General features: G+C 48.2%; 1 protein-coding gene across 3 annotated transcripts in view; it reads left to right on the top strand.

The window, feature by feature from the left end:
- The first annotated feature begins 2,192 nt into the window (after positions 1-2,192).
- NDRG4 (NDRG family member 4) overlaps positions 2,193-21,648 on the top strand; it is a 47,434-nt gene continuing 27,978 nt past the window's right edge. The window contains exons 1-3 of one of the 3 annotated variants that reach the window (XM_081921134.1): positions 2,193-2,370; positions 13,038-13,129; positions 14,460-14,504. In XM_081921134.1, the coding sequence (XP_081777260.1) occupies positions 13,061-13,129; positions 14,460-14,504 (114 nt within the window). In that variant the 5' untranslated portion in view covers positions 2,193-2,370; positions 13,038-13,060. Of the gene's footprint in view, positions 2,371-2,546; positions 2,802-13,037; positions 13,130-14,459; positions 14,505-21,648 lie in introns of those variants that run through there. The other 2 variants (XM_081921133.1, XM_081921132.1) reach the window with 2 other exon arrangements.

Raw genomic sequence — 21,648 nt, 5'->3', positions numbered from 1 at the left:
TTTCCCATCAACCTTGATCGTTGACCATGTGCGCTGGGGCTGATGGGAGTTGGACTCCAACAGTATCTGGAGGGCACTAGGTTGACAAAGGCTGCCTTAATGTATGAAGTTGCAATTTATTGGTCTCCATCTTCCAATGCAATAGCTCCAGACCCCTTTTCAGGCTACCCCTGGCCTCACCTAAATTTGATGAAAGGGGAAATGAATTGCTATAAGCTTACTACCAGCACCTCTCTTTAAATTCCTAGACCTTCCTCTAGTAGTTTAATACAGCACAGGAAACACTCTGTATAACCCTTAGTAGCAACAACACCAGCCTCCTTGCATCTCCCTCTGCAACCAGCATGTCAGGTTTGACTGGAACCACTGGACTCCAGTGCCCCCAGTTCCCTCCCAGCCAGCTGGTCCATTAGGATATAATGGTCGATAGTATCGAAAGCCACACTGAGAGGTCCAGGGTAATCAATAGAGTCACACTCTCTATGTCCCTCTCCTTGCGAAGGTCGTCCACTAGGGAGACCAATGCTGCTTCGGTCAAAAAATAAAAAAAGACACATGGGATTTGGAAACCAGATTAAAATGGATTCCAGATAATCTGCTGAATCCAGGGATGCCCAGAATTGAATGCCACAACCCACCTGAGCATTTTTCTCTAACCTAAAAGGTGCTGGGGGCGGGGAGAGAAATGTGTCTCAAAGATGCCCAAACAATGGGAATGCTTCATTTTTAAATATGCCCAACACATTTTGGCACAATTGCCTTTATCAAAGGCTTATCAAGGGAAAAAATAATGCAGTTGCTAAACCACACAGTTACATACGGCTATAAGATATGGCTGGTTCTAGCTAACATGGGTTTCTTACTGTTAGTTTCCCTTGAATATGAATTTTTGTAATTTATGAGTACAGTGGTATCTCGGGTTATGTATGTTTCAGGTTACATACGCTTCAGGTTACACACTTCCGCTAACCCAGAAATAGTGCTTCTATTGAGAAATTGAGCTGATAAGTGGAAACAAATCTGGGACCCATTTCTGTTCTGGTTAGCATCATCCTGAATGAGAGAGAACTCAGTACCTTGCTTCCTCTCACTCTTGTTAGAATTTCAAGTGCTAATAGTCCACTATGCTGGAGTGGCTGTGAAGAGTCAAGTCCCTACTGTTTTTCCATAAGTGGTGATCATGTGAGAAGTTACAGGAATTCTGGGAGTGGGAGGTGGAGAAATAGGAAATGAAACTTATCATGCCTCAGATACTAGACTCAGATCCCAGTATGCCATCATTACCCATATTTGATGAGGTAGGTCAAAAGGTTGCAAATAAGAACTATCAGACTTTCAGTAGCAGGCTTGACACTAGACTGGGAAGATATAGGAGACAACTTGCTCTTTGGTAAAGGCAAACTTGGGCACTTGCATTTTTGGGGAAATGGACCCCAAAGGTGAAAGATAGGAAGGCAAAAAGGCCCTTCACCCAATTCGGGGTCAGGGGTGAACTTCAGGGGACCAAGCCTTCTCAGCCAGGACCCCTCTTGGCGGCAGATGGGACACCTTGTGCCCCCCCCCCCTGCAGTGGGGCCTAGCACTGCGTCGACAGGGCCAGACACGTCGTGGGGGGAAGAGGGTCTGGGGACGGGCTGGGAATCATTGCTGCGGGCGTTCGGCCTGCAGCTGACGATTCCTCCCCGGGCCAAGCCCGGGAACCCGGTTTCTCCGTCTGCGTTGCTAGCTCTTTCTCGTGGGCGGCCCTCCGGACCGGAAAGAACTCCCCCGACGGCTGCTTCTACAGCTCGGAGAGAGGGGAGGAGTGCCTGGCGGCGCTCGGAATGACTTGCCTTCCCAAGCGCCTCTGCCCGTCGAAGGTCCAAGAACCCAGCCTGGCTCAGAGGCAGAGCGCCAGCCTTGATCTCAGAAGGCTCAATCCCCGACGGCATCTCCGGAGAGGGCTGGGAGAGAGCCCTTGCTGCCACTCAGGATAGACAATGTTCAGCTAGATGAGCCACGGCCTCGGGGGAAGGCTCTGTCGCTGGGGGAGGAGGGAGCCCCGACGGAGCGTCCCTAGCAACCGCCGCCGCTGCGAGGGAGAGCGGGAAGGCGGGCTGCAGGCCGAGGCCGCGAGACCCTCCCCCGCCCGCCCGCCCGCCTGGCTCTCCCCCTCCCCCTCCTGACGCAGCGGCGGCGCCTCCTCCCCCATTTAAACCGGGCGGCCTCCCGTCCGAGCGCAGCCGCGGCTCTGTCCTCCTGCCAGCCACCGACGCCCCGCTCCCAGGCGCCTGCAACGCGGGAGGCCGCGCCGGGACGGCCCCTCCGTAACAGACGGAGGAGACCCCGGCCTGGCCCGGCACCGAGGGAGGGGACCGGCTGCTCTGGGCTGTAAGTAGACCCGCCTCCCCATCGTCTTGGAGACCCAGATGGGGCTTGACCGACGGCGGGGTGGGGTGGCGAGGATTCCGCCGCCTCCCGCAGCACGACTTGGCAACGGGAATGCGGGGGGGGGTTTGTCCCCCCCGCCCACGGTTCTCTTCAACCCCCCCCCCCGGCTGACGTTGCTCGGCCAACCGACGGGCTTGGCAGCTCCCCCCATCCATCCATTCATCCTTCCTTCCTTCCCTCCCCCGCCCTCTTCCTCGCCTTCCCCGCTGGAGCGATGCCCGCTTGCTCGCTGCCTGCCCAGCCGCAGTGAGCAGTCTGGCTAACTCGGGAGCCGCCTTTGTCTCTCGCCGCCTGCCTCGCAAGCGCTCGCTCTCTCGCCGCCGCCGCCGCCACTATGAAGGTCTGGGGACATAAGATAGAATTGCTGACAGGTAATCCGACGCCCCTCTGTTCCCTGCAGGCTCTCGGAGGTCGTGGGGTGGGGGCGGTTGCTCCAGCTTTGGAGTCTCCCCCCACCGTGCCTCTTCTGGATATGATGCAGCTGCGCTGGGGAGCCAGGCTGGCACAGCTGCGGTGGACACTCCCACCCCCCCAGGGGAGACGAGGAGGCAGCAGGGGCTGCAGATCCAACGCCCTCTCCCCAGCTCCAGAGTGTCAGGGTGGGGTAATTTGGAAAGGGGGGGTGCTCCCTAATGCCTCCCCCTGTACCTCATTTCCTAAATAGCTAATGCTGGCATTGGGGGGGGGGGTTGTTGTGCCAAAGGACCCTGAGAGTGGCATTCCCTCCCCCCACCTTACTTGGCAAACGGTGAGGGTGTGAAAGGGTTAAAAGGGTTTGCAGGCAGCCCTGGAGGGAGCCTCTGCTCAAGGCAGCCTCCATAATTTCCCATGGGAGGGCTGTGACTCAGTGGCACAGCGGCAGATGCCCTGGCGGGGGTCCAAGTTTGGTCCATGGCATACTCTGCGTTCTCCAACCTATGACTCTCCAGATGTTTTTTTACTACAACTCCTAGCAGACCCTGCTGGCTGGGACTAGTTGGAGTTGTGGTCATAGAAATCAAGCTGCCTTATTCTGAGTCAGGCCTTGGGTTCATCTAGCTTCACATTGTGCATCCAACTGGCAGGTTTTGACCGAGGTTCTCTCCTGGACATGCTGGGTACTGAACCTGGGACCTTCTGAATGTAAAGAGGATGCTCTAACCATTGAGCTATGGCCCTTGAACACTGTCATATACCTGTTGATGAGGTGGGTGCACACTCTGCACATGCTCAGAGGTGTGGTTTTATTATTTCACATGTGATCAGGGGAAGCCCTTGCGCTGAGAATTGGTTTTGGAGCAGAGACCTGCTTCAGAGCACAACTCAACCTCCGCACTCGGCGCTCCTTATAGGCTGAGGCTGCCTACTCACCATATGTCCAAAGCACATTCTTTCTCCCCATAAATATCCTGGGAACTTCAGTTTCTTAAGGGTGCTGGGAACTGTAGCTTGACAAGGGGTGAACTACCATTCCCAAGATTTTCTGGCGGGGGCGGTCAAAGCCATCTGGAGGGCATTGGTTGGGGAACATTGGTTGGTGTCAGAACATTACTATGGTTACACACCACCAATTGTCATCAAGTCCTCTGCTTCCAAATGTGCAACCCTTTCTGTAAAGGAGGTGCAAAGTCACAGGAGACAATTCCTTTGCAGCCAACACCTTCAAGAGAGCCTAGACCTGTGCTAAGCAAGCTTCACAACTCATATTGCATTGATCTGGGTTAGGATGGAAGAGTCAGAGCAGAGATTTACCCTTCCCCAAGTCATGTATTTTTCAAAAAAAAAGGCAGGGCATATGAAAGGGGGTTTAAAAATTACATGCCGTTAGTATTTTAAAAAGGTAAAGGGACCCCTGACCATTAGGTCTAGTCGTTGCCGACTCTGGGGTTGCGGTGCTCATCTCGCTTTATTGGCCGAGGGAGCTGGCGTACAGCTTCCGGGTCATGTGGCCAGCATGACTAAGCCACTTCTGGCGAACCAGAGCAGCACACGGAAACGCCGTTTACCTTCCCGCCGGAGCGGTACCTATTTATCTACTTGCACTTTGACGTTCTTTCGAACTGCTAGTTTGGCAGGAGCAGGGACCGAGCAACGGGAGCTCACCCCATTGCAGGGATTCAAACTATTGACCTTCTGATTGGCAAGTCCTAGGCTCTGTTTAACCAACAGCGCCACCCACATCCCTGTTACTATTTTAAAGCCATGTAAATATAGGCTAGTGAAAAGATTCCTACAGAAAGCATTTTACAGTTCTTATTGCTTGGAAGCACCTTAGCAAGTTTTAAAATAGGAGCTAATGGGTGGACTCAAGATTCTTGTTTTTTGTTTTTTTAAAAATAAGTTTGGTACCTCCTGGACTGTTCGAACCCATTGCTCTGTTGTCACTCTCCTACACTTTAGCAGCGGTGACCAATTTGGCCATGAGCAGTTTGCCTGTGGCTCATGAAATAGTGGTGGAAGACGACTTGGACTGGATTTGGTTAAGTGTGCCCCAGAGCCCTCTTGCAAGGCCTTTGAGGTGCTGCTGCTGCTGGTGATGTCAGCGAGGAAGTACTTTTTTTTCTCCACCAGCATTGAATCAGCTGCATCATGTCCAGCAGATCTCTTCCTGGTGCCAAGGGGCATTTCAGCCTCCGAATTTGTGTCCCAAGAAGGTGAAACATCATTAGCTCCACTGTGACCTTTTTTTACTTGGCTTTTTTGCTGATAAAATAAAACCACTTGGCTCAGCTCCAGCTTTGATGCTCCAGCTCAAACGGAGCCTGCTGCAGAGGGCTGAGAAAGGCTGGCAGGTCCCTGTTGCTTGGGTTGCAACACTCTGGCTCCCCTCAGTGACATTGACTGGTTGCTTGGTGCTGTGTAGGCTGCAACATGTAGTGTAGATCTCTGTCCCTTGTGGTTGGTGAAAGACAGCAATAGGCAGGCTCTAGTGCTACAGGTCAAAGCAAACAAAGTGTGTCTGTGTCCGTGTCCTGCATTCTCATAAGGAAGGAGTGATTTGTTCTTGTCTCAAAAAAAACAACTCTGTCAGTTAAGGGGGCTTGGCCAGCTTTAGACCTGTGGCAGCAGAACCATTCATTTTCTCTCTCTCTTTATTATTTCTATTATTTCATTATATAGTGTATATGAAAAAGAGAATATGACAACAGATGAAAATTAAAAGATGAAAAACAAAACTATAAAGTAGGCATGTAGCACACTGGGTTAAAATAACCAAGTCCAAGTAAAGACTATCAGTGTTACCAGATTATCAAGTCTAGTTCCAGATTTGCTAGGCTGGAGACGAGGTTTGTCTTGAAAATGGTGGTTCCTCCATATATGCATTTTACATAATGCCAAATTATATAAAAAGTGGCCGGAGGTTCTAGTCCTTGTTGAAATCTCAAAATAAGGCATTTCTTATCTTGTCCCACTTCAGTCTGGCTTGTAAGTGTGCAACAGACAGAAATTGTTGTCTTTGCCCTGTTTTGCTGAGTCTTGGGGCCTGCAGGAATTACCGATTTCTGGAGCTTCTTCCAAGACAAAGTGGTTCACCACCTTGGACAGCTCCCAGTGAGACCAGGCGGCTTGCCTCAACAGTCATCTAAAGGTAGGCGGGGCCTTCTCTTCCCATTACCCGCCCTCCGCCGCCAGTGTAAGCAAAGGCCCATGATTCTTCAAGTGTATGCTCCTGCATGGCTAGGGAGCAGGAGAAACTGGAGAAAGCTGTAGAGCAGTGTTTCTCAACCTGTGGGTCCCAAGATGTTGTTGGACTACAACTCCCATCATTCTTAGTCAGCATGACCAGTGGTCAGGGATGATGGGAGTTGTAGTCCAACAACATCTGGGGACCCACAGGTTGAAAACCACTGCTGTAGAGTCATGGTGAGGATGATGGAAGAGTCATGTGCTCAAACGGGAGAGTGTAGAAGGGGTGCTGAGGGTTCCCCCTCACAAAAGTCAACTGGTGTGTCATCTGCATTCTCCCCAGACCCTAAAACAGGAGACATGATAGTCCTGGTGGATTACCTTCGTCTTGCATGTGGCTGAGGCTGATGGAAGTGCAGTTCCCAACATCTGAAAGGCAGAAGTTTGGCAAAGTCTGATCTTGAGCTTGACAGCCATAATACAGACAATATTGATCTTCTAAAACCTCCCAGTGGCTTTTGATAATGTGGATCATACCATTCTTTCCCAGCACCTCCAGATCTCGCTTGGAGTTTGGAGGATGACTGTCCTTTGGCTCCATTCCTCCTTGTCTGGATGGACGCAGGATGGGTAATTGGGGATGCTGACTCTGCTCCTTGGGGACTTCTACTGTGGTGTTCCGCTAGGATTTTCCGTAGCACTCATTCAGTTGAACTTCTCAATGACGCTGCTGAGAGAGATTATCTGTACTTTGGGATTGAAGTGCCATTAGTGTGATGAACACATTCAGTTCTAAACATTCAAGTTTCTGAAAGTGGCATTCATATACAGAATAATCTTTTTTCTTTTTAAAGAGTGTGTTGAATTACAAGTCAAGGTACAGGCAGGGAAGCATTATATATCATCCCTGTGGAAATGGAGTGCATGTAGAAGTTGTTTAAGCAAGTAATAGCAGGAAACAGCATCTAACAAGGCGTGCACAACCTTTCTTGGGAAGGTTGGTGGCAGGTCAAAGCCTGATTAATTAATATTGAGAAAGGGAGATCAGGGCAAATCTGGACTTGCCTTATGTGGGTCCAGTGGGTTGGGCCAGTCATCTTCCACCAAGTGCAGCCTTAGGTGGTGGGTCCTTGGTGGCTGGAGTGCTCTTCTGAGACGAGCGTAGTAAATTTAAGTTTAATCCAGGCACAGTAATGTTTGTGGGATCCCATTTTGAGGGAGTGGGACTGCCCCTATTTGATGGGGCTGTGAATTCCCCATCAGGAGAGAGGTGTGAACCAGCTCTGCTTTTGCATAGGCATCTTGCTACATTGGCTAAATTTGCTTAAAGTACAAAAGAAGAGCCTTGGTAGGGTGAATCAAAAGGGGCCTATCTTGTTCACCACCTTCTATTACACAGGAACCAACCACATGTTTCCGAGAAGGCCTGCACACAATAGTCCCACTCCTTCTGTTGTTCCCCAGAAGCTAGTAATTCAGAGACTAACAGCATCTGGAGGGAGCATCTACACTTTTATTGACTCCATCTGTTGCATGGGCTCCATGCCTTTTTGACAGAGAGGATCCTTGAACACTCAACCTCCAGGCTCAACTGCCACAATGTGCTCCACTGACCCTGAAGCTTCAGGCTCTGATGTTCCTTTTGCCTGCCTCCATTCCTGTTTGAGGCAAAGAGGGGCATAGCAAATCTCTTAATGCTTCTGAATTACAGAATCAAGATTTGTGAAGTGGCAGGAAGGGTGCTTTGCTTGTATTGTTCCTATACACAAGAGAACTTTGGATCAGAGAATATGATGCTTTGCAGAAGAGAAGGATTTCCTTCTGGGGCCTGAATGAAGAGAGAGATGTTGAGCAGGAGAACTTTGGGTGACTGGCAGAAACAAATTTAGGAGAGATGAAGTCACAGGTAGGGACCCTAGAGAAAGTTGCAGAGGGGTGGGCCTACAAGTAATGTGGAAAACAAGAGAAAAGGAGAGGAAATCCTGGCAAGGCCAATGGAGAGCCTTCAGTAAGTGGCTACATTTCATCTTCATCTCCATTTTTCACTAGGAAAGGATGACCTTTATTGAGGCCCTGGTGTAAATGTTCAAAGCAAACCTTGGGACTTAATCATTTATGATATTTAATCTTGAAAACCACCAAGCGCTGTCTTTAGATGACAAAATTATACCCTTGTTGTTATAAGCTTTACCAGGACTGGCTGTGAAATGTCCAGAGCAATGACAGACCAAATGCCTTTTCAGATGTTTTCTTGCATGTACCATGCATTCTTTAAAGTATGAGAAAGGCTACAGTTCAGTGTAGAGCATCTGCTTTCTATCTAGAAGGTCCCATGTACAATCTTGACAGCATCTCCAGGGCTGGGACTGGTTCCCTGCCTGAAACCCTGGAGAGTCACTGGTTGGCAATACAGTCGTATCTTGGTTTAGGAACAGCTTAGTTCCTGAACGTTTTGGCTCCCGAATGCCGCAGACTGTTCTGTTCTGTTTTGTGAACTATTTTTGGAAGACGAACGTTCGATGGGGCTTCCGGGGCTTCTGATGGGCTGCAGCCCATCAGAAGCTGCACTTTGGTTTTTGAACGTTTTGGAAGTCGAATGGACTTCCGGAATGGATTCTGTTTGACTTCCAAGGTACGACTGTACTAGCTGCTAGAAGGACCTAGCACTAGCTAATTTGACCCAGTATCAGGTAGCTTCTAATGCAGTAATTGCAGATGTGCTATCAAATGTGTTCCTTCCAACAAATCAGTTCTTGTAAAGGTGTGCCTAAAGCAATTAAGGAAGGCTCAAGAAATGAATGGACTGGAGTACTTCCTCATTCCTAGACAAGCTTTTGCTTAAGTACAGCTGTATAGTTGGCCTTGAAATTTACCAGTTTAATATCAGCATTTGGGGACATTTCCTCCTGGTGCTATCCTCTCTTCTTCTGTACCTGGGCTCACTCCATGTTCTAACCTTTAAAACTCTGGTTGCTTTGTCCCACCTCTTCTTTCTGTCCTTGGACTTTTGTCCTTGCTCAAACTCTCCCTCTTCAGCCACTCTGTCCATCCAATCTTGCTGCCCTTTGTTTATATCCACATATACAAGTCCCCCTCCTTCAAGTCTGAGAGAAATGGGACAGCTGTATTCTTAGGCAGGGGCAGTATGGAAAGGAGAGGGGACTGGGGGCTCCTCCCTCCCACATGGAATGACTTAGGAGAACTCAGAGACCACCCTCAGAGCGATACTAGGACCTAGATGCAGCAGAGGACAGGATGCGGACCCCGCTCGCCCTTAACAGAAGAGCCCAGCTCAGTTTGCAATGACATGTGAAGTGACTCCCATCAGGGTAGGACCTCTTGCTGCCCCAAGCGTGCGTCAGAATGCCTGGCAAACCTCACAGGTCTGAGGGGTCTGCCCCACACCCTACTTGACATTGTAAAGCTGCAGCACTGTCACCATGAGGCAAACATGGGTATGTGTGAGCTGCGATGCCATGTCATAGGTAGAACCAGGCAGAGGGCCTTCTCAGTAGTGGCGCCTCCCATCAGATGTCAAGGAAATAAGCAACTATCCTACTTTTAAAAGACATCTGAAGGCAGCCCTGTTTAGGGAAGTTTTTAATGTTTAATGCTGTATTCTGTTTTTAATATTTGATTGGGAGCCACCCAGAGTGGCTGGGAAAACCCAGCCAGATGAGTGGGGTATAAATAAATCATCATCATCATCATCATCATCATCATCTGTGAAGGGTGTTCTGCTGAAGGAAGCCAGCAGGCAGGCAAGAGTGAGAGAAGGTATCAATGCAGGACCTGGCTATGGAAAAGCAGTGGTGGCTTCTTCTCCTGGCTTCTGATCACAAGGCAAAAAACCCCAACAACCTTTGTGATCCCATCTGCTCTTGCTTTGGGTGGACGGGGAAAATTCCTCCTCCCAAGTGTCCTGCTCCTTCCAGCATCTGTAGTTGGCAGAACACAGAAGGGACTGCCAGAAACACAGCCTTACAGAGCAGACCTGGACCTTGGGAGCCTCCCACCCACCTTCTCCCACTCTCTGATACCTACCCTTGGTGCTTAGACTGCTGTGTCTTCCTCTTCATCCCTCCCTCCCCAGCAAGTTTCCTTTTCCTGGCAGACCCTTCCCCCAGGCTTCTATCCTGTGACTGAGCCCCCACTCCACCACCTTGCCTAGGTAAGCCCTGAGCTCAGCTAGTCATCTCTTCTCCTTTCCCCTTGGCTCCCACTCCCTGTAGAATCAGTTGCCTTCTGGCCTCCCTGGCATCACCTGGCTTCCCTTCTTTTGCAGACAGCTTCATGAGTTTCTACCCAGGTGCAGAGGCCCTCTGGCTCCAGCCCAGTTCCTGTCTCTGTGCATCACCAGGCAGGCAGATTCAGCTCCTTCTGACCCAAACTCCCCTGCCCTTGGGAGTCAGGAGAGCTAGTCCCATGACAAGGCAGCTTGGTGAGCATCAACGATGCCACTGGAAACATTTCCCAGCCCCTGCCTAGTCTGTGAGAGTTTACCAACTCTTGTTCCTCCAGGACTAGAAACTTGCTTTTTCAAAAAAGGGAAAAAGTTGAGATTCTCAGCACATTGAAATAAGAAGCCAATGCCAATTCCTGATTTAGTGCAACAGAATCATTGATGGCAAGCAACTCTACCCATGACTTGGTAGCCCCCCAAGCAACACAGGGCCGTTGCTGGAAAGCTAAAGGAACCAGGCAATCATGAAGCCTGCTTTGTAGGGTATGTGGAGGCCATTCCTAGTAAACTGCTGCAGAGGGAGACTGTTCTGAAGGCTTCCTACCTCCATCTGTCCTCTGCTTTACTGTGCTAAACCCTCTCTGGTGTGCAGTGAAATTGGCACTCTAGTGTGTGTTACTTGGCTGGGGCTTCCCAATGCAGCAGACAGAGAGTGGGTGTTTGCAGCCCAGATTGTTGCCTCATTGGGGCCCCCAGAAATGTGCAGAGCTCTAGGCTCCATGAAGGAGGCATGTTATACTGCTGCTGTTTTAGATGGTTCCTCCTCGAACCTTGGTGTGCTTTGATGAGATGCCAGCCACCTTGAGTGGGCTGTGCCCTAAACGGTGGCTTATATAAAGGTAATAATAAAAATAAAATTAAGACACCCCCCGCACTATTTCCCTCTCTTCCCTGGAGAGCAAAAAGTGTGCAATTGCCACATGGTGCCATCTTCTGCCCATTTGCTTCATGTGCTAAATGTTCCCGACAGTTTGTGCTCTGGGTTTTGCTCCATCATGGTGGATGAAGAGGGGTTGTGTGAAGGATTCTGCACATCATGTGCAGACCGAGGGTTCTGCAGGGGGGAGTCCCAGAGTCTGTTTCCACCAGGTGCTTGCCTCCTGGCTGCAAAGGTGCAAATGGGTCAAGACCCCATTGCAGTGAGTGGCTAACATCTTCCAGGCCCAGGATGGCCTGTGGGCATCTGCTGCCCCTGGTGTGCCCTTTCTGCCTCCATGTGCAGCCGCTGCTGCTGACAATGTCCTCCCAGGGCTGGTATCTGTCTCAGCCATAGGTGGCGCTGCCCATGCTGCCCTGTGGCATCATCCCACTTGCATGTTCCTCTTGGCTGGCGCAAGAAGCCACAGGGCTGGGTTCTTAGCCTTGTCAGAATGTTCTGTGTAGTTTGTTTCCCTTGAGGGGAACTGGGCTCCTCAATTGGAGCAGGGAGGGATAGAGTATAATTTACGTTTGTTTAATTTAAATCTTATTTATTTATCCTGCCATGTCTTCCCCAAAAGGCACTCAAAGTGACTCATACCATAATTTTTTTTAATAAAAATAAAAAATACATGGGCATCCATGAAACTACCCTCCCAAATAAAGAAAATGCAAGTACAGCAAAATTGCAATGCGTTAATGAACAAAAGGAAGCAGAGCATGTTTCTTATTCCCCGTGTTCAGGTTACAACCCCCAGCTGCTCCCCAGAAAGCCAGAAGATTTTGCAACAGGCAAAGCTGGTGGTGGTATTATGAATTGCAATGCAGGAGATACTGACAACAGCCCCAAATGAGACATTCTCCTTCCTCCCCAGGGAATGTGACTTCTTGCCAGTTAACTGCAAACAGGCAGCAAAGGTCCCCATGTATCCTGTTTCTGGCTTAAAGAAGCACCTCTCTTTCTCTCTTTCAACTTCTCCAAGTCACTGCCGCTGCAATCTGCAAAAAGCCAAGCCAAGGCTCACATGAGGTGGTCTCTGTTTTCGGCTTGGGCCTTTTGCATCTGGCTCTGGCAGCATGTGCAGGAGGTCACCTGGTTGTCCTTTGCCTGTGGAGACACCTGAAAGGTCTCCAGGGACAGCAATGGGAACAGGACACTGGGGGCAGAGGCTCAAAGCATCTCTGTGGATGGGGAGTTGCTGTGTCCTTGTCCAGACACTGCCATTTGCCCTCCTGCAAAACTTGTGTAAGGCTGGGACCTCCGTTGACCTGAATGAGAGGTTTTAATCTGAAGTCGGATGAGGTGGTGGCTTCGAGAAGCTAATATGTGGGAGCCAGAGGCACAAACTTGAAGAAAATGGTGAGCAGGGCAGACAAGGACAGTGATATGGGATGGAGTGTAAGGGGCCTCTTTCCCAGTTGCTCCAGCTGAGAAACAGCATCCCTGTTCTAGTGAGCCTCTTCCCACCTGGGAAACTGCAGATGCAGCCATGGGTGGACCACCAACTCTCTTCATAAATATTCTTGGGGAAGCCATGGTTCTCCTGGCCTCAGTGTTCCCCCATCCACCCTCAAATCTGTCTTACAGGCATGATAACACTGGCCTGATACAGGCATGATAACACTGGAAGCGTAACTGAGCTAATGTGGGTGAACCATCCAGGGCAAAGTGCTCTATGAATACCAAGCACGGTGCTAAATCCAACTTAACTTCCTGCTCCTGAGCAGGAAACTCTGCCACCTGCAGTGTAAGAAGGTCCAGGGAAGTACTGCCTGGGTCAGGATTTGGGCAGCCCTGGGGCTGTTCTGACTGCTGTGCTTGCATTTTCCCCTTGTGCAGGACTTTTGCTGCAGGAAGTGACCATGGCTGGCCTGCATGAGCAGCGATTTACAGAAGAGAAGCCACTGCTTCGGGGGCAGGACACTGAGCTGGTGAGTCCTGCTGGATTTGGCATCACTTAACAATTTTTTTTTTGAAAGGGGACAAACCAAGTGGTAGCTGACAAGTGTATGGAATTGACAAGAGGGCAAGCAACCCCTGGACTTAAATCTAAGCTTTTCCCAGGACTGGTACAAGGTTCAGCCATTGTTAAACTGCTTTGGGAACAGTGTCCATGATGGTTTCAGATTCAAAAGATACCTAAGTGAGAAATTACTCAAAAAGTCAGCAAGCATTGGGAAGGACTGTTCCCTTAAAGCCCTAGTTTTGGGCTTCTCAAAGGCATCTGATCGAGTAGTGGGGAAACGAGGCTGATGCACTAGGTAGATCTTTGGTCTCATCTAGCAAGGTTCTTAAGATACTTGTCCTGAAACTTGTGCCAGTGTGACTTTGAGCTGGTCACACACACACATCACTTTCATTCCAGAGACCTCTTCCACTGGAGATCTGTGGCCTGTGGCCTCAGGACCAAATTCAGACCCTTTATACTGCAGAGGCTGCCAGTTGCTCACTCAGAGGCAAGAGGGATGTATGTGGGTGTAGAGATGGCCATTGGGCCACAAGCAGGGCCCTGCCTGCCACCCTCCATTCCTTCTTCAGTGTGGATCCCCAGTAAACAAGGGGATGAGCAGAGCCTGATGGAAAAGCCAAAACCCTCCTGGACATGTTGGCAGGTGGGCCTCTGGTGTGATGCTGATGTGGGTGCCACCAATAAGGAACTTGCCTGGTGAGCCATGTCAGTAACAAAGAAGTTTGGAAGCTGTCTTCTGCCATGATATATATGCAGATATTTATATCTTGATTTAAATCCAGCTCCAAACAGGTGTGTGCAAGTGAAATTCCAAACTCTGGGTGACTATCATTTTCTCCTGGCTTGAGGAGAGAGTACTTCACACCAGCACACAGCCAATTTCCCAATTTCCACTTGGCAACTACGCCACGGCCTCTGGCCAGCATGTTGACCAACCAGCCTTCCTCCCAAAATCTGTGCTCTAGAGATGGGCAGAGATTCTCCTAGGCAGTTGCACCTACTCTTAAGCTGCAAATTTGAGAGGGAGGCTGGCGGTTGTAGGGCTGTGACATTGCCAAGGTTTGCCAGTGACAATCTGGAGTGCCTCGGGTTCTCCATCCCGATTTGTAGAGAGTCAGGATAGATCCCAAACTTTCTGTGACAGGCAGCTGAATGATCCTCCTTTCAGGTAACACAGTATAGTGATGACGTCCCAGGCTTGGGGAGTGCACTCAGTAGGCTTAAAAGAAAGTTGTGAGCTATAATAGCCTGTATGAGAAGTAATGGTTTGATTTGGTCTGTTTCCTTCCCAGGAAAATTCAGATACTTTCCTCTCTGCAGTGAACACAGACTGGAAGGTAAGTTGCAATGTCTTCTCCTTGCCTTTGTGCGCCTGCCATGCTCAGCATGGTTCAATACATGCGGGCCGGTGGCTTAAAAATGTCAGAAATGGCAATTTGGGGCTGCAAGGAAAGGCTCCTATTAAGTCTGAATAAAGGTGTGCTGTTCAAGGTGTTGTCACCTGCCAGGCCGGGCTTCCATTGGTCAGTTTCTTTTAGTTAATGTGGGAGCCAAATGTGTGGTTTAGCAAAGTCCATCTGGTAGGTGTCTCTAGTGATTTTTATGCAATTAACCACATGAGTTGTGATGTTTAAGACAGCTTTTGTTTATTTAAAGTCAGATAACAAGCAGAGTTGCAATTGGGTAACTAGGCAATGGCCTTATCGGACAGAGCAAAACCAACATCACAGGCAAGAACTGAAGAACAAGGCCATAGGTTTATCCATCTGTGTCAGCAAATTCCTTTGCACATCTTCAGAGACATATTGACTCTGTTACAACAGGAAGGGGGTGTTATTAATTTGTGTGTGGTTTTTTTGTTCTTATTTTTCTCTTGTATTTTGCGTTTTTATATTGTATGTCTATGTTGTGAACCGCCCTGAGATCCGCGGATGAAGGGCACTCTACAAATTTAACAAATAATAAATAAATAAGAATAACATCTATTCATACTTTTACTGCCTTTACACCTTAGACGATCTATCAGTGTATTTATCAATAATTTTCTCACTGCATCTCCCAAGTTATCTTTTGGGCTACTCATCACTACATAGGGCTTCTGGTCACATTAGCTTTCTTTATGTAGCCTTCAGCAACCCTGTGCCTACCTTTCCCCGGGACTAGGTAGAGGAGGCAATGCTTTGGTTCCTTCTCCCACAACTGTCTTTGCCTCTGGGAGGGGGCAGCACTGGTGGGCGAAGGTGTTTTATTTTGGAGGTTGAGACACAACCTTTGCACAGCGGAAGGACTGACTCCTACTGCACAGGGAGTAACAGGATAAAACCTTCAGGCACCTGCAAGGGGTATGCCCTGACAGGCCTCAGGCTAAACCCTCTGTTGCAGGTGAGATGCCACCCCAAAGGCCCTACCCCCCAATCGGGTGAGCCTGCTGATTTGACTGGCCAAGTGGCTAAAGAAGGGAAGTCCATTACCTACCCAGTCCAAAGATTTTTCCTCTCCCTTGCCTCAAGAACCTCACGTTTTGCTCCAGAGAGGGATTTTCAAATATTGTGGTGATGTCTCTGTTTCCCAGTCACCGAAGATAAGAGAGTTGCCTCTGTTCCCTGAATTTGCAATCAATCTGGGGCTCTAGGTTGGAAGATCACAGTGAGACATCAAAATGACATTTCCCCAGAAACCTAATCTGTGGAAGCTACCAGGACTCTTGATTGAAATAATTGCAGACTTGAAGAGTGTGGTTGTTATTGATTCTTTTATTGTTTAATTTAACAATTTAAACTGTAATCATCATTATCAGGGCGGCTTGACAGTCTGTTTCTTCTGGGTCAAAGCAGATGGGTGGGTGTGCATATTGATTGGATGGGTGAGCGGACTGCTCATCAGAGGAAGACCCCAACTTTGTGGAATGGTGGTTCGGAAGATTGGAAAGTGGGCTTAGACATCTGGCGTGAGCCTGACTGGATAGCAGACACATCTGGCAATGCAGACCTGAGAGCTAGAAGCCAGGTGAGGGCCACATCTGCCCTTTCCTGTCTAGCTCTGGAAGTTTAGCTCTGCTGACAGCAGGAACTTGCTGTGGAATGGCTTTCTCCCAACCTGGTGCCCTCCAGATGTTTTAGTCCAATAACATGTGGATGGCATCAGGTTGGGTAGAGCTGTTGTGGAAAAGAAGGTGGCCTCTTGTCTGCTGCAGAAGCTGTGTGGAGGGGTGTTGAGTGCCTGAAATCCAAGCTCACTTGGCTGGGAGGAATTGCTCTTGTTTCCATGGTAGTGGTTGCTTGAGCAACAATTCTTTGAGTACTCTCATGTCAAAGCTTCAGCAGCTCTTTTGCGTGCCACTGACTTTTCTTTCGTTTTCATGCCCAAAGAGACAAAAGTCTGCAGCTTCTGAGCCCTCATTGCTTAGACTATGAACTGTCATGTGGGGAAGGATGGGGGCCATGCTAACGGCTGGCCTCCCCAACAAGCAAAGCTCAGGCAAGGGTGGGCTGCTTGGGAAATTGCTCAACTCCTCTTCACCTGTATGCTGTACAAGCCTGGCAGGAGCTGCCTCTTGTCCTTTAGACTAAGACATTTGTTATATGTTGCTGTTGTTCTGTAAGTGGCCTTGGTGTTTGAATAGCAAAGCAAAACACAAATCATTTTAATATAGTGTTAAAAATTAATATTTGGCATATCCACAGTTTTCCTCCAATGCATACTCTGAGCATCCTCAGCATAATGTCCTAGTTTTGACCACAAAGGAGAATCCCCAGACAACTAGGCACTGTCTCCACTCCCTCCCTCCTTCTTTCCATGCCTTTCGGTGGTTGGATCCCTTTTCCCCAGATGCCGATGTAAGGAAGAACCTGAATCACGGAAGTTGAATAAAACATGGGAGACTAGCCACACAGAGGCAAACAAACTTGTTTTGCCTCAGTCCTCGCAATGGTAGGGCCTGGGCTTCCTGCTTCTTGCATCCCTTTGATTTGCTGATACGAGGATCTCCAAGCAGTGTTAACTGCAGGTTAGATTGCAGGTTCTTGCTCAGTATGCATTTATGATTATTCCAGCCACTCCAGAGCTGGTCTTTTTGGAACTGCACAGACCAGGTCTCGCTTTGACTCTCAGTGTGGTTTGGTGCTGGATTCATTGTGTTTGCCTACCTCTTAGAGAACTGGATGGACTTTCAAAAGCAGGGCAGGAGTGCTCCTTCTTCTCTTCCTAACCACACCTCCTCACTGTGCACATTCTTCCCTGCTCCACCCTCCACAGCTACCATACCACGGACCTCTACCACAACCTGGTAGGAGGAGACCTCTCCTTTCACTTACTGCGATCTCATTCAGTGTGGCCACAGCCACATTTCTTGCTCTTCAGGGTCTAACAAACATCTCAGTCATTTTCTTCTAACATTTCGCAAAGCCTCTGTCTGCTTGCTTTCAAGTGTATACTCCTTGCTAGAAGTACAGTGGTACCTCGGGTTACATACGCTTCAGGTTACAGATTCTGCTAACCTAGAAATATTACCACGGGTTAAGAACTTTGCTTCAGGATGAGAACAGAAATCGTGCAGCGGTGGTGCAGCAGCAGCAGGAGGCCCCATTAGCTAAAGTGTGCTTCAGGTTAAGAACAGTTTCAGGTTAAGAACAGACCTCCAGAACGAATTAAGTATTTAACCCGAGGTACCACTGTATTAAAATTCTGTGCCCATCATAGCTGGATTGTGTGACCAATATGAAATTGTTCAAATTTGCTGTTTTGTATTATACATTCTAGTTTTGCTCACCATGAGAAGGGACTGCTGAAAATCTGGTACAGCAGCTGCTCTGACTTCTGAAACTTCAACCATCAGTGCCCAGACACTTTATAGCTGTAAAGGATCTTGCTTTTTAAAAATTAAAGAACCATGAAATTCTCAGAAAGTTGAATTCTTTGCTTTCAATTTCACATAATCTGCTTTCCCTGCTCTTCCTGATAATCTAAGTCCAGGTCCTTTTTGAAGCTCTTGTGCAGCATGACTACATTGGGCTTTAAACTATCCTGGCTGTCAATTTCCTTGGAGGGCTCTGGGTTTTTGCATCTTCAGAGAGTTTTCCTGCTTTGTCACCAGAAATCTGGACGGTTTTTGTAGGAGCTGGCACAGGAACACAGACCATTGAACATCTGTTTGCACTTATCCTCATAAAAGATACAGAGAGAGAATGAATTAATAGATGAATGAAATAACTGCAAGAGCCAGGTTTTATTCCGTTTCAGTTCCAGGTAGACAATGTTCTGTGGCCTGTGAATGATGGGAATGAGCTGTTCTTCCCATTAGGAACTGCAAATGCTGCCCCAACACAGCCTGCGAAATCACTCCTGCTGTTTCCTGGCACAAGTGACAGCCTTCTTTCTTCTTTCTGCTGCCCCAGCTCTAAGAAGGAGCGCTTCTGGTCATTGCGAGCATCAATTAAAAAAAAATATATCACATCAATTCATGTCTCCAGCATGCTGAAGAGCTTAAAACCAACTATTTCTGGTCTGTGAGCTACTTTGTGCTCCTATTGCAAGTCATTGCAGGATGAGGTTCACTGAAGCTCAACTCCAGTGATCCATCTTTTGTTTATTCATTTATGGGATTTGTAGACGGCATCTCATGAAAGCAGGGAAAGCACCATATAGAAGCCACACAAATGGCACCAGCAGCAGTTTCCAAGGGTCAGTAAAATTAGTACTGTATATTCAATACAGAGCACTGCACGCCAAAAAGTTCTGTCCTCAGATGCCACCCACCTAATTTTGAATACTGTGTCGGTGCATGTAGAATGAGATGCTAAAGAGGTCTTCCAATGAAGAGCAGGCTCATATGGGCCAAAGGTGAGCCCGTTCCCAAACAGTTCAGGGCTCTGTTGGCTGCTAAGCAGAAGCTAGCAATGTCTGTCAGTGGTGAGCAAGGATGTCATTATGCCCCGCTGTCAAGGATCTCACCATTGCAGGAGTCTGGTCACCTTCTCCCCATGGCAATTCCTCCTCTGGGCTACACCACAGAGGCAATGCTGCACTCTCATATTATAACTGGGGGAGGAAACCTTCCCCTCTTCATGTTGCTCATAATTTTCTAAATATCTCTCTGACCTCTACAAAGTGGGGCTTTCCAGCTGAGAAAAACATGGCTACAGTTCTTCAACCTTTACACGTGTGGAGGGCATTTTGGCCCCAGGATAATTTCCCCTTTTTGTTTTCTGTGCCACAATATTATTTTTGAGACGGGTTGACTTGAACTGCGAGTCCTATTCCAGGTGTGGCCACACCGTTGGTTTATGAAATATTATTAAATGTTTGGCTTTCTTAATAACCTCTTGGGACTAATTTTGCTTCTCTCTCATTGCAACAGTCCACCGTGTGGACCCTACCTAAGATCTCTCTCTTGGATAATCACAACCAATTTCTTACCTTATTCTGGTTCTCTGGTCACATGCTGGCTACCCCCAAATAATTCTGAATCCTTTCAATATCAGCAGTTTTGGTTGGTTTAGGATTTCTCCTGTGGTCCTACCAGTGAGAGTTACATGCTTTATTTACATGCTCCACCTTTATTGGTTGGTTCTTCAGACACGCAAATTTGGAAATAGTGCCGTTAATTTCTAAATAAATCTAGATTGTTTTGGGTAAGGGCCGTAGCTCAGTGTTGCAGCATAGGTTCTACATGCAGAAGGTCCCAGGTTCAATACACGCCATCTGCAGGTAGACCTGGGAAAGACTTCTGAATTCTGAAGAACTGCTACCAGTCAGAAAACAGACATAACTGAGCAGGTTGAACCAATGGTCTGACTCAGTGTATGGAAACTCCCTGCATTCCAAATTTGCTAACTTCTCCCAGGGGTGGCCCTTTAAAGTGACCCCTATGCAAAACAGTGGCAACATTGAGCCAAGAGGGTCCTTGGCCTCCCAGGGTCTTTGGCCTTATAAAAACCAGAACATCCACCAGGAACTCCTTTCTGGCTTCTGTTTCTCGTCTTTCTTTTGGACAAGCTTCATGGAACCCCTGAAACTCCTTTCTGGGTTTGAACCTGGCAAACTTTGCTGTCATCTGTGCAGCAACAGCCAAGTCTCCACCCTCTCTCATCACATTTCCCTATAGTCCAGTCATGGAGCAGCTGCCTTAGCGTTATGTTCCTCTTTCTCCTCTTTCACTTCTTGGAGGCTAATTAGGGCTGCTTCTCCACACTCAGTCTGCTTCTGCAAACACTCATTTCCATGCATACACACACACACACACACACACAGCCTAAAAACACCACAACTTTATCAGACAGACAGACAGACAGACAGACAGACAGACAAGTGTGTTTTTCACTTTTTTTTATGAATGATCTTTTTGGTGCTGTATTTTCACACCTTGTTTCGATTAGAAATTATGTGACAGACAGACAGATGCTACTTTGGGAGCACAAGAGTGAAATATATCCATAGAATGATTCCAGGCTAAGAAGCAAAGGAATTTGATTTCAAAAGGCAGTGGAGCTGTGTAAAAGCAGCAGTTCACAGGGCATCCATTGCATCTCATGTGTGCATGTTTTTTGTGCCATCCACATGACATTGTTCTCATCCAAGTTGGCAGCCCACACTCTCACCCCCCCCCCATTTAATTTGTCTTTCCTGATCTACAGATAAAAGTGGTAAGGGGGTGGGGATCCAACATAATATCCCATGATACCCAACTGTGGACATATTGAAATGTATTGTGTGGGCTATTTTTGTGTGTGTGTGTATGTGTAGTGACATTTTTCTGGATGCCATCTTTCACAAGACCCCCAGCCTCCACTGGTGGGCTGCTGCTGGGAATGGCGTGACACACACTTTTAAAAACGTGTTTGTTTTCTGGTATATCAGAAACATAATTTTTTTAAATGGCAGTGCACCCAGGTAAACCAAAAGCTGCAGGCATGCCCACAATAGACCTCAGGTTTCCAGAACTCATGGAGGATGAGGAAGTACTAATTGAGGGGAGGGGACAACAAGACATCTCATCAAGCACCTCCCACTAGTGTGGATGGGAAGCAATGAGACAGAGTTCAACTGAAAGTGCTCATGTGTGGATGAAGGTGTACAAAAGCACATATGGAAAAATCTGATCTGTGACACCCACATGCATATGGACACTCTGGAGTCTACATATGTGTACACCTTAAGGTGTGATTGCAGCATACACATTTGCCAGCTTGTACATCATACAGAGACATCTGGCATCCTTGCAAGTCTCACCCCCAAGGGCTTGCTGCTGTTGACTGCATAGACAGTGGGCTCATCCATACTTTGCCTAGAAAGCATGGGTCCAATCAGTTTTGTCTTTCCCCCTGAAAACCTGCTCTTTAGTGCTAAATCGCAGCAAATGACAATCTCTGGAAATCCTGAATGCTGTTTGTTCTGATTCAGCACTAAAATGCATGTTTTTGTAGGGGAAAGCAGCAGGGCAAGTGGAAATGTGGGTGAACCACACACAACCAAGTAAGCCAGGAT

This window comes from Podarcis melisellensis, assembly GCF_964234715.1.
Source record: "Podarcis melisellensis genome assembly, chromosome: 8".
In the NCBI taxonomy this organism is placed as follows: domain Eukaryota; kingdom Metazoa; phylum Chordata; class Lepidosauria; order Squamata; family Lacertidae; genus Podarcis; species Podarcis melisellensis.
The sequence above is the reverse complement of the archived record's forward strand: the minus strand, read 5'-3'. Positions and strand labels throughout refer to the sequence as shown.